This window comes from Petaurus breviceps, unplaced genomic scaffold (genome assembly GCF_028583685.1).
Source record: "Petaurus breviceps papuanus isolate PSGF00001 unplaced genomic scaffold, PetGlider_PUasm1.0 91023, whole genome shotgun sequence".
NCBI classification, from domain to species: domain Eukaryota; kingdom Metazoa; phylum Chordata; class Mammalia; order Diprotodontia; family Petauridae; genus Petaurus; species Petaurus breviceps.
Window position 1 is genome coordinate 7373790 of NW_027187398.1, and position 12700 is coordinate 7386489.

At 39.0% G+C, this 12700-nt stretch overlaps 1 protein-coding gene across 1 annotated transcript in view; it reads left to right on the forward strand.

Moving 5' to 3' along the window:
* Window positions 1-725: 725 nt before the first annotated feature.
* TDRD10 (tudor domain containing 10) overlaps window positions 726-12700 on the forward strand; it is a 46589-nt gene continuing 34614 nt past the window's right edge. The window contains exons 1-2 of the mRNA XM_069078036.1: window positions 726-802; window positions 11567-11646. Coding sequence (XP_068934137.1) covers window positions 726-802; window positions 11567-11646 — 157 coding nt within the window. The remainder of the gene's footprint in view (window positions 803-11566; window positions 11647-12700) is intronic.

The window sequence follows — 12700 nt, forward strand, 5'->3', positions numbered from 1 at the left end:
TCGAGATCTAGGAGGGCGACGGCAGCGAATGGACGGACTAACCCATAGACAGCGCGGGGGTAAATCACCCCACACCTCCGAGGTCCTCCAGCCCTGCCCTTCCACTCTCCAAGGCTTAGGCACCGCCCCTCTTCCACAGATTCCCGCCCAGCTCGCGTGCAGGGAGGAGAGGGGCGGGGCCTGAGGGGCGTGTCCTCGCGCTCTCTCCCTTCCCTCGTGAGCCTTCAGCCTGCGTGCGAGGCTCGGAGCTCGAGGCTCTGTTTCGGCTAGCGCCAGTAGGCCACTCAGTCTGGGCAGATGGAGGTGAAGGAGGCTGACTTACCAACAGTATCCTAACCTCCCATTCAAACCCGCTCCACCTCGGGGTCTGTAATTATCTCTCCTAAGTAAAAGAGTGGCAATGGTGCTGGGCTTTGGAGATAGTAAGACCTGGCTTCATATACCAATAAGCTTGTTAACTATGTTAAGCATTGATTGAAATATAGATTGAAAGCAAATCTAAACGTCATTTTCTTCATCTGTTCAGTGAGGCTAATAAAATAATTAAGTTCCTCTCCTCAAAGTGTTGGTTCGAGGCTCAAATGAGCGATGTGGTACATTTTGCAAACATTAAAATGCTAATAATATCCAAATGTCAGTCAGGTTGTAACACCTGCATTCTTCCCCTCCCCCCCAAACTAAATTGCTCCTGCCCCACCCAGCCGCCATAGTATCAATCACCGGACATGCGCAGTACCCATCATTCCTCGGACCACTTCTCCTTTCCCCCTCATTCTGCCCCGCGCAGCCGCACGAGGCAGAGGTAGCGGGAAGGTGGAAGAGGGGTAAGTAGTTCTTTTCCTCTCTCTCACCCTCTCTCTTTGCTCTATCTTCGCTTTGCAAGTCCTTGGAAGGCCTGTGAAAAGAGAGGGGGTCGAAAAGTCCGGTGAGTGAGGCTATTTTGGCTACATAATCCTCCTCACTCCCTCCCCTCCCCCACCCTCAGTGCCCTGGGCTGAGTCATGTCCAGTCAGTCAGTCAGTCACTCAACTAGTATTTTTGTCGAAGCGCCTGTTATGTGCCAAGTACCAAGCTAAGCTCTGGGCATACAAAGAATGGCGAATAACACGGCCCCTGCCCCTCCCCCCACTCTGATATGTGTGTGTGTGGGGGGGAAATATCATCAGAAGACTCACTTCACGCTCGATAGAGACAGGACTGGGAAAAGTTTCTTGCAAAAGGTGGGGTTTGGGCTGAATGGGGAAGCAAGGGGCCAAATACATTGGGGGGTAGGGGTCTGGGAGCATGTGGAACAGATTTTGATTTGTTCCCCCCTCAGAAACGTGGTTGGAGTCAGGAAGTCCAGCTGGTCTCTACCCACCCCCTCCCCCTAATTTGGACTTGTAATTGCTTCTCTCAAGTGTTCTAGAATTGTGACCAAGTCCAGCAATTGCATGCAAGCAGAGCTTAACTGTGTCTAAGATGGATTGAATTTGAGAACGTCCCCCAACACTTGGAGGCCCCGGTGGAAACTGGAAAATGGCTTTGTTGTTTGGCTGACATTAATGGGGAGCTGAATGTGTGAGGAAGTTGGGAGGGGTTGGGAGAGTTGCTTTGTGGCCTGTTATTTCCTTGGTATTGGGGGACTTATGGTGAGAAACTAATGGAAATCGGTAACTTCCATTATAGTCTTAGATTCCTGGACCACTAAGAGGTTGATTAGCTTGTTCAGGCACAGTCAGTATATGTTAAGTTAAAAGGGGACCTTGAAACCCGGTTTTCCTAATTTTGAGGTCTGCCTTCTGTGTACTAGGCCATGCTCTTGTTGAATGGCTAAGACCATTTGGATTCTGTGCTTGGCTATGACACTTAATGAACTTTGTGAACTTGGACTCATTCAATCTCCCTGAGACTGTTTGGTCACCTGTAAGAGGAGGGTGATAACACCTAAGGGACATCATGTGCTAGTTCTGAGGGTGAAGTGAGATAATTCCTGTGAAAGTGCTCTGCCCCATAAAGTTGTAAGGTGATATCTGATCTGTTCCCGATCATCCTTGTAATTTTGCAGCTAGTCAAGAAATTACAACATATGAAGTATACCGATACAATAATATACCCCACAAGTCACAATCTATTTCTTTTTGTAATTATACCTCGTATGCTTATTTAGAGTGCTGAGCTTAGAGTCAGGACCAAGGGTGGGAAAGAATCTTACATACTAGCTGTGCAACTATAAGTCCCTTTCAGTTTTTTCAGAAAAATGATATCACTTAGTAAATTAAAAACTTTCTATACATAACCTCATTAGAGCCTTACAGTAATTCAGTAAGGCAGAACAGGTGGCATTTGATCCCCTCTAACAGATAAGGAGGGAGTTAGAAGTGATTCATCCAAGTTCATAAGGCTAATTAATAAATGGCAGAGCCAGTACTAGAACCAGGTCTTCTGATTTTACAGTACAGTATCATGCTGGTTTTCATGACAAGGATTAACAGTCCCTCGATTATTTCTGAACTCTTTTTAATATATAATTTTTATTTTATTTTTTATCAGTTGCATGTAAACATTTTTAACATTCATTTTTGAAAAAAATTTTGAGTTAAATTCTCTCCCTTTCCCTTCATTGAGAAGGCAAGCTATTTGATATAGATTATACATGTGTAGTCATGCAAAGCATTTCCATATTAGCCTTGTTGCAAAATAAAACAGACAAAAAAAAACCAAGAAAAATAAAAGTTTGAAAAAAAACAACAACAACTATGCCTCAGTCTGTGTTCAGACTCCATCAGTTCTTTCACTGGAGGTTGGATAGCATTTTTCATCATAAGTCCTTCAGAATTGTCTTGTATCATTGTATTGATGAGAATAGCTAAGTTATTCACAGTTAGTCATCATACAGTATTACTATGTACAATGTTCTGGTTCTGCTCACTTTACTTCAGTTCATGTAAGGCTTCTCAGATTTTTCTGAAAACATCCTGTTTGTCATTTCTTATAGCACAACTGTATTCCATCACAATCATGTATTGCAACTTGTTCAGCCATTCCCCAATTGATGGACATCCACTCGATTTCTAAATGCAGCCACAAAAAGAGCTGCTATAAATATTTATGTACATATAGGTCCTTTTTCTTTTGCTTTCATCTCTTTGGGATACAGACCTAGTAGTGATACTGCTGGGTCAAAGAGTATATATGGTTTTATAGCCCTTTGGGGCTATAAAAGTTCCAATCGCTCTCCAGAGTGGTTGGATCAATTCACAACTCCGCCAACAATGAATTAGTGTCTCATTATATCTCATCCAACATTTGTCATTTTCCTTTTCTGTCATATTAGCCAATCTGATAGGTATGAGGTGGTATCTCCGATTGTTTTAACTTTCATTTCTTTACTCAATAGTGATTTGGAGCATTTTTATATGACTATAGATAGATTTAATTTCTTCTTCTAAAAACTTCCTGTTCATATCCTTCATCCATTTATCAATTGTGGAATAGCTCATATTCTTACAAATTTGACTTTGTTCTCTGTATATTTGAGAAATGAGACTTTTGTCAGAGAAACTTGCCGTTAAACCCTTCACCTCCACTTTCCTAGTTTCTTTCTAATCTTGGCTGCATTGGTTTTGTTTGCGCAAAAACTTTTTAATTGAATGGAATCAGAATTATGCATTTTACATCCTGTAATGCTTTCTATCTCTTGATTGGTCATAAGTTCTTCCCTTATCCATAGATCTGACAGGTAAAATTTTCCGTGCTCCCCTTATTTTCTTTTCTTTTTGAACTCTTAGAAAATTTGTTTCTGAATTCTTCATATTTGTGCTTTTTGTTAAAACCTTTTAAATTGTCTTTAGTTATTTTCTCACAACTTACCTTAGTAACCTTCCACTAAATGTGTGATGATGATAAATTATGCATGTATTCATATCTAACACTGACTGATTTTTGCTTTGCAGGTAATTTCTTCAGAAAGAATTAAAGAACTGCAAACATGTAAGTTTTTTTTTTCTCACAGCCACCATCTGTCAAGCTAGGTACTGAAAGTAAAAATGAATAAAATGTTTAAAATGTGGGTGTTACATTTTAGAAGGAATATTGACAAACTGGAGTGCATCCAAAAAGGCGAAAGGTCTAGAAAACATCGTATAATATAGGAGACAAAGTTGAAGGAATTAGAGATGTTTACTAATTGAAAAGTAGACTTGGGAAATATATGATGCTGCTTTCACAAACTTGAAATGTATTATTCATATGGAAAGGGAGGTAGATTTATTCTTTGTTGCTCTGGAGAACAGAACTGGGGACCAATGGCTATCGAACAATTAGATTTGTTCCAAGATGGTATGAACTGTTTTGTGAGGCACTGAGTTTCTCATCACTGGAAGGGATGAGCTGTAAGTAGGGAGAAAGGAGATAGAATTGATCAGAATACCGCTTAACAATTGATTTTTCCCAGCCCAGGTGATGGCACCACAGAAAATAACAGTGAGGTAGTAAACAGTGAGGTGGTAGGTTTTAAAGGAAAGGTCTACATTTTGTTACTTGTAAAGAAGTAAAGAAATAGAAATTTGAAGAAGAGCACTGTGAAAGACTGATGCTTCCTTATCCCTTACAAGGTATGAAAACATTTTTTTAGTCCAACTTGATAGGATTATGAAACTATATGGTGACTGATTATTGATTAGCCAGTGGGTCAGCCACAATCCTGGTGACTCTTCAAAAAGAAGATATACGCTCTAGAGCAGGGCTTCTTAAATTTTTCTACTGTCATTTTTTGCACTTTGGCAGCAGGTGTTGGCTTCTCATGGCCTGGGTACATGCGCAATGCAAAGTGTGAATGTTTTGTGTTCAGAACCATCAATGGCAAGCATCTCACTAGTTGAGAGGCAAGCAACTCAGGCAAGGCTGCCATAAACACCTCTATGCATTTGATTTTTAATTAATTTTTGGTCATTGTACAGTCAGAAACCTTTTACTGTTGCCAGAAGTGAGGTCATGACCCACAGTTTAAGAAATCCTTTGGAGTCTAGAGGAGGAATCCAGAGGGCCAAATTTGGCCTGTTGCCTGCTTTTTGTAGGGCCCTAGCTAAAAATGATCTTTACATTTTAAAATATAATAAAACTTTATTTAAAAATGTAAAACAATTCTTAGCTCATGGGCTGTAAAAAAACATAAACATTTCTCCATAGTTTGGATATCACTGCTCTAGAGAGTCACAGTAAAGTAGGAGAAGACCCTAAGAAGTGCTAACCACTGGCACTAGAAAATGAGAGCCAGGTATGGAAGAAGAACACAATTTTTACTAGAGAATAGTTTTTAGTTTTTGGGTGGGTAAGAGGTTCTCTTTCCTTCTCCTCCCATATAGGTTTGGCATCATGCAATAGAGCTACTTGTCCAGTAGACATTATACTCAGTAGGGAGCAGGCCCAGTTAGTTTGTTAGGGAGCAGTTAGGCTGCTCTAAAAAGTGTAACCTGTGGTAGCATAGAAGAATGCCAGTCTTGGCCATCAGGAGTTGAGCTACAGACAGGAACTGGCTCCAGGGGAAGCCTAACTTGAGATGTCAAGACCAGACACACCCAAAACACAACAAGAAGGGGAAAGAGCAGGGCCCTAGAGTGTCATGCCTGGATCACATGTTTCCTTATGTGTGTACCTCTCAACTAGTGAATTCTGTATGTTAACTCTTCCTATGGATATTATGTAGTTGTGGGAGAATATAGTTTGGCTTTGTTGGGGGGAAGGGGTAGGAAGTGTGGGGGATGTTTTATTATTATTATTTGTGTGATACCATTTCAGTAAATGCCTTTGCTTCAAACTAGTTGTATCTACTGGTTGACTAATAAAGGTATTAATCCTGATAGTGGTCTTGTAAGCAATATCTCATAGTTTTAGGAGTTCTGACCCACATAGTACCTTGAAAATGGGGGTAGTTACCCTCCTTAGGGTGTGAGTTGGAAGAGGTACCCAAAAGGGGTGTTGTATAAGTGGTGTTGATATGCTAGGTCTGTATCCAAAAGACATCAAAAAGAGAACGAAAAGGACCTATTTTGTACAAAAATATTTAAGCAGCTGTTTTTGGTGGTGGTTAAGAATTCGAAATAGAGAGTATGCCTGTCAATTGGGGAATGGCTAAACAAGGTGTGATGGAATATTATTGTGCTGTAAGAAATGACGAGCAGGATTTCAAAAAAACATGTAAAGACATACATGAACTAATGCAAAGTGAAGTGAATAGAATCAGGAGAACATTGTACACAGTAATAGCAGTATTGTTTGATGAAGAATTGTAAATGATTTAGCTATTCTCAGCAACACAGTGATTTAAGAAAATCCCAAAGGACTAATTATGAAGTATATTATCCACTTCCAGAGAAAGAACTGATATTGTTTGAATACAGGTTGAAGCATGCTATTTTTTCTTTTATTCTTTTCCTTTTATTTGAATCTTCTTGTACAAAATGACTAATATGGAAATGTTTTACATGTTTGTCAATGAAATGAGAATGCTTATGGAAAAAATATATCGCAAGAGAATGAACAGTTTGGCATGAGTGATACAAAAACCTTGTTCAAGCAACAAATGCCATGAAAATTAGAAATTGAACAAATAGAAGCCAGTGATTCCATGAAACAAAAAGAAATATTAAAGTCAAAGGACTGGAAAAAAGAAGAAAATATAAGGTCTCATAGCAAAAATCACTAACTGGCAAATATATCAAGTTAAAAAAAAAGAATCATCAAACTGCCTGAAGTCCAGGACTAAAACATGAGCCTAGGCATCATATGTCAAGAAATCCTATGTCAAGCTAATATCTAGAGCTTCCAGGTCAAAGAAAAAAAAATACTGCAGGTAACCAGAAAGAAAGAACTGAAGTACTAAGGAGCCAAAGTCAGATCACACATGATTTAGCTGCTACCACTATAAAGGTTTAGAGAACTTGGAATGCCATGTTACAAAAGGCAGAGAATATAAATAAACTCACATACAAGAATAGCTTACCCAGTAAAACTGAATATAATACTACAGGAGAAGAAATGGACCTTTAATAAGAGTCCTTCCAAGCATTCAGAAAAGACTTAAGCTGAGTAGAAACTTTGAGGTTCAGACACAAATTAAGAAAGACACAAGGTAAACACCATTGAAAGGTAATAAAGGATTAAACAAGAATAAACTGTTTACATTCAAACATGGAGAGGTGATACACATGTCCCATCTGAACTCTATCATCATCAGAGTCACAGGGATGTCTAATTAAACAGAATGTCTAGGAGTACTTTGTTATATCTTGATGACCTTAAGAGAAGAATGTAGAGAGGAAGAGGAATATACTTGGAGTGTGGGAAGGGAAAGGAAGGTTAGGAAAAATTATCTCACATAACCAGGGTATGCAAGTAGAAGTCTATGCATAGGAGGAGAAGGTAGAGGGAATGGCTGACACTTAACTCTTTTTTTTTTTTAATCTGACCTGATCAAAGGAGGGAAGAATACATACATACACATACATATGTACTGTCCAGTTGTGTCTCACTCTTTGTGACCCTCTTTTGGGTTTTCTTGGCAAAGATACTGGAGTGGTTTGTCATTTCTCTCTCCAGTGGAATAAGGCAAATAGAGGTTAAATGACTTGCCCAGGGTCACACAGAAAGTATCTGAGGTCACATTTGAACTCAAGTCTTCATGACTCCAGGCCCAGTGCTCTATGCCCTGAGCTGCCTATCTGACCTCCTATGCGTATTCACAGTTGGATACAAAGATACAAATGTAAGGGGAGAAGTGGGAATTACAGAGAGGGTAGATTAAGGGAGACTCCTAAGGAAAGAAAACTTAAAAGATTTTTGATGTAGCAAAAAATGAGAATCTGAGGGGATTTCCTTAAAGTGGGGAATGGCTGAACAAGTTACTGTCTATAAATACGATGGAATGCTATTGTGCTCTAAGAAATGATGAGAGGGATACTTTTAGAAAACCTTGGGAAGACTCATATGAACTGATACAGAGTGAAGTTAACAGAATCAGAATAATTTGTACAAAGACAATAATATGGTAAAGACAATTTTCAGAGAATGAGGAACTCTGATCAGTGTAATAGCTAACCACAATTCCAGAGAACTAATGATAAAATATGCTACCTACTTCCTAATTGAGAGATGAAGGACTAAGAGTGAAAAATGAGATATATTTTTAGTGGGGTTTATAGCCAATGTGGAAATTAGTTTTGCTTTGCCATATATATTTATAATGCTTTTTTTTAATGGATTTTTGCTTATTATGCTATTACAATATACCAGGTGAGAGGTGATTAGGGTGTTTGTAATGTAAGGGGAGAGAATAGGCCAGAGTAGCACCTATATTAACTTTTGCATACAGTTTAAAGCTGGAAAGGATAGCTAATGTGTTGTAAAACAATACTAGATTCCCAAAAGATCTCCGCATACTTTAACTATGGACAGGAGAATCCAAAATGAGGAAATTTATTAGAGAAAAATAGAAATCTTGTGTTTGTTTAAAAAAAAAATCAACCGTATAAAGGTTAGGATGGAAGATGAGACCAAAAATCATGTCCATGTGAAAAAGATCCAAGGCTATAAGCTCCATCTGAGTCAACTTTGTGAGGTGCCAGCCAAGAAAGTTAACAGAGTTTAATGTTGACTGTCCAAAGCAGAAGTATCATAGTCTACTGAAAAGAGCGCTTGAGTCTGAGCTTGAACCCAGATTGGATTCTGACTGATATTTGCTAACTGGGCAAGTTTCTTAGCTTATTTGAACCATGTTTTTTTCTTGACTATAAAATGAGGGTGATACTTGTACTGACCACCCCTCAATATGGTTGTGTGATAGCCTTTGTAAATAGTAATTTGCTATGTGGAATTTCACACTGTACTTGATAACAAGTCAGTGTTATCATTATGGAAGTTGAAAATGCCACTATAATAAGTCCTGCTTAGACTATGTTTAGAGTTTTGTGTACAATTCTGGGTGTCACAGTTAGGAAAGATTTTGATGATCTGGAGTATATTTACAGGAGTGGAAGACCATTTTGGCTAAGGGTTTCTTATAAGGGTCAGTTCAAGGACTGAAATGTTTACAATGAAGAAAAGATTTTAGGAGGAAGTTGCCTTCAAACATTTGAAGAGCTTTGACTAGGTTTGGGAATTATCACTGAGATCATAAAATCTTTAGTATTGAAAGGGACTTAATGGGACACCTAGGTCACGCAGTGTATCCACTGACCTTGGAGTCAGGAGGACCTGAGTTCAAATTGGGTTTCAGACACTAACTGTCTGATCCTATGCAAGTCACTTAATCTCATTGCCTTGCAATGAATAATATAAATAAAAACTGAAAAGGACCTCAAAGGCCATCTATTACAGCCTCTCCCTGAATTCTCCTTAATATCACCAACAAATTATTTAGCAACCCAGTCCTGTGTGAGCTCCCCCACACTGACCCTGCTTCCATGGTGATGATGGCAACTCACTTATTAGTTATTTGTCCAGTGCTACCATATTGCCTGAGAAACTGAATCATACACTTACTTGATTTGGTTTGAAGGGTCATAGAAGTACATATCTAGAGCACTTCCTCCAAGGTCAGAGGATCTGGGTTCATTTGGGGCAAGTAACTTTCCCCATGTCTCAGTTTCCTCCTTTGTAAAATGGGGGAAGGGCTTTGGACTAGATGGTCTCTGAGGTATCTTTCAGCTATAATCTTATATAAAATACAGACTGTGTGTATATATAGATAATATGTGTATGTGTGTATATATACACACACACTCACACAGAGATAATGTTTATATGTAAAGGAGGGACCCGATTAACTAAATCAACTCATGCTTCTCCATTTAAAGTTAAGATGCTAAGCCTGTGTGTTTTGGTTGAATCATCCATCCATCAATTTGAACTATGAAAAGGTCTTGATCAATTTATAATTTAATATAATAAGTTTAATAAGCCATTGGATGAACAAGAAATGAAGTTGCACATGAAATGTTTAGATTTGTAAGAATACTTGGTAGCATACTGTGGGGCCTGTAGAAAACCAAGGAGAATGAATATTCCAGCAACCCCCAATAAGGAATTGAGTGGTGGGGGTGGGTGGGGTAGAATAGATAGCAAAGTTTCAGCCTTGCTGTTGGTCTTTTCTCCCCCTCTACCCCCTTGCCTAGAGGAGGACCTTGAAAACTTCAGAGGGACAGGGGATTTGTATTTTTTGTTGCCTATCTAAGCAACAACCTCTTGAATTTCAGAGGTCCAGACTTTTTCTTATATTACCTCCTTAATCACATGACAACAGGATTTGCATTGAGCCAAGGGCATGTTGGATGCAGATTCAGAGCCCAACAGAAGAGCAGCACCCTAACAAAGAGGAACTTGTTGGGTACCCCATGAAGGAAAGAAATGGATTTCTAAGAACATGTGGAGCTACAGATGGCTCCTTTGCTACTGCATGTATCTCTGAAGTTCACCCCATTTTACCCTGGGCTTTCTATGTACTGGTGGGAGAATATGTATGTCACAGACTTTTTTGTTGTTTTATACGAACTATTCTTACAATACCGTCTCAGTAAATACTCCTTTGTGAAAGCTAATTGGCTAATTGATATGAACTGACAATCATGTTAGAAATAGAAAGTACAATGATAGGGAATCATGAGGTATATAGTAGCATTAGAAAATCACCCTCCAGGGGCAGCTAGGTGGCACAGTGAGTAGAGTGCTGGACCTGAGAGTTCGGATCTGGGCTCAGACACTTACACACACACACACACACACACACACACACACACACACACCACCTAGCCGTGTGACTTGGGCAAGTTACTTAACCCCAATTGCCCTCCAAAATGCAAAAAGAAAAAAGAAAACCACCCTCCAGCTCCTCAGACCTAACCCTAGAACCCTGGAGGGACATGGTAGCTGACCTCTGGGCCATGCTGACCTGGCCCATCAGTGAGAGTGGGGGTTCAAAAAGTCTCTTGATCTCTTGCTTTCTCCCTCCTTTTCTTTCCCTTTCTCTTCCTTTCCCCCTTATTTCCTCCTCTTTTTCTCCCCTTCTGTTTTTCTCTCCCGCTCTCTGTTTTTTTCTCTTTTCACTGCCTTTTTTTCTGTCTTTCTGCCTCTCTCCCCTCCTCCTGTCTCTGTCTAACAGATGGCTTTAGAAGTATATATCAACTTTGGAGCACCATTACAAGATTAATTTATCATAAAGTTGTAGCTTTGTGTATGTGCATAGGGAGAGTGCCACATGTTAGTGTCTTATTTAAATTTTATGCCAGAACATGGCACAATGGAAAGGGTACTGAATTAAGAGTCACAGGACTTGAGTTTGAGTCTGTCCTCTGTCACTTAGTACCTGTGTGTATCCTTGTCTGTAAAAGGAGGACGTTAGACTGGATGTCTTCTGAGGCCCCTTCCAACTCTAGCTCCCTGATCAGTGAACAAAATAGGGATGGCATTTGAAGCAGAGATCTTAGCTTCTCTTGAGGTTTCTAACTTACTATATGATCAAGTTTTTTACGAAGAAAATCATATGAGGAAGAATATTGTTCCAGAATTGATGCCTTTGTTATGATTATGGCAGGTCTGTGAGCAGTGGTGAACACCGACCCTTTACTAAGTATCCCAAGAAGAATGGGAAGTCAGAGCAGCATAAAGCCTTGGGTGAGTAGGGTCTAATGGGGCTCATAAAAATGAAGAAATCACTTAAATGTTACTGTAGGTGGTTTCTGGCTAGCATCATAAGGAAGGAACCCTTCTTGCTCTGTGTATGTATATCTGTTTATGGAAATATGGGGAAGAAAGTTGTAGGTGTATTTTGGCATATCTGTTTTATATAATTATATGTGTGTATGTTATATATTTATGTACGATAAGGGGAAAGAAGAGAGGTTTCCTCTTGGTATAGCATCTTATAGAGGGAGGTTACTCTCATGTATCATGTTTAATGCAGGTGGCTCCCATAACTAACTCAAATCCTCCTTGCCCAGGTCTTAGCTTGCTTTAACCTCAAGGGGTTATCATTAGTTCTGGGTCTATGGGTCAATTTATGTTCATTTTATCAATATATGCTTATAAACACATCTATTTCTAGAAACCTGTGCTTATTTAGGGATATCATATCTTGTTTAAAAATAAAATTTTATTGAAATCTTTTGTTTTTTTATTACCTAAATTTCTCCCAGTACTCCTCTTCCTTCCCTGTTCCTGAGCCATCCAAAGAAAAAAATGTTCTAAAGAAAAAGAAGAGAAAAAAAACAACAAAACCAATCAATACATAAAAAAGAAAATAATATAGGTAGGGGTACTACATTATTTACTTAGCATTTATGACTTACCAATGGCATCACTGCCTGTTCCCTCTTTCCTGAGTCTTATGCTTGCTGAAGCGATCTCTTTGTAAAAATCAAAACTTTTTCTCAAATCTCTAATAAGTATGCCAGCATTTAATCACACAGATAAGAATTAGTGGTCACTAGATTTTTCTCTCTGTGTATGTGTGTGTGTATGTATGTATGTATGTATGTATGTATATGTATATACAAATACATATATAGCTAGATAAATGTAGATATACAGATGTGTATATATAGTTATACACACGTAGACACTCAGTATCACAAAAGCAATTAAAGCTTAAAACTGATATATATGGGTATGTGTATATATATACACACACACACACACACACACACACACACACACACACACACACACA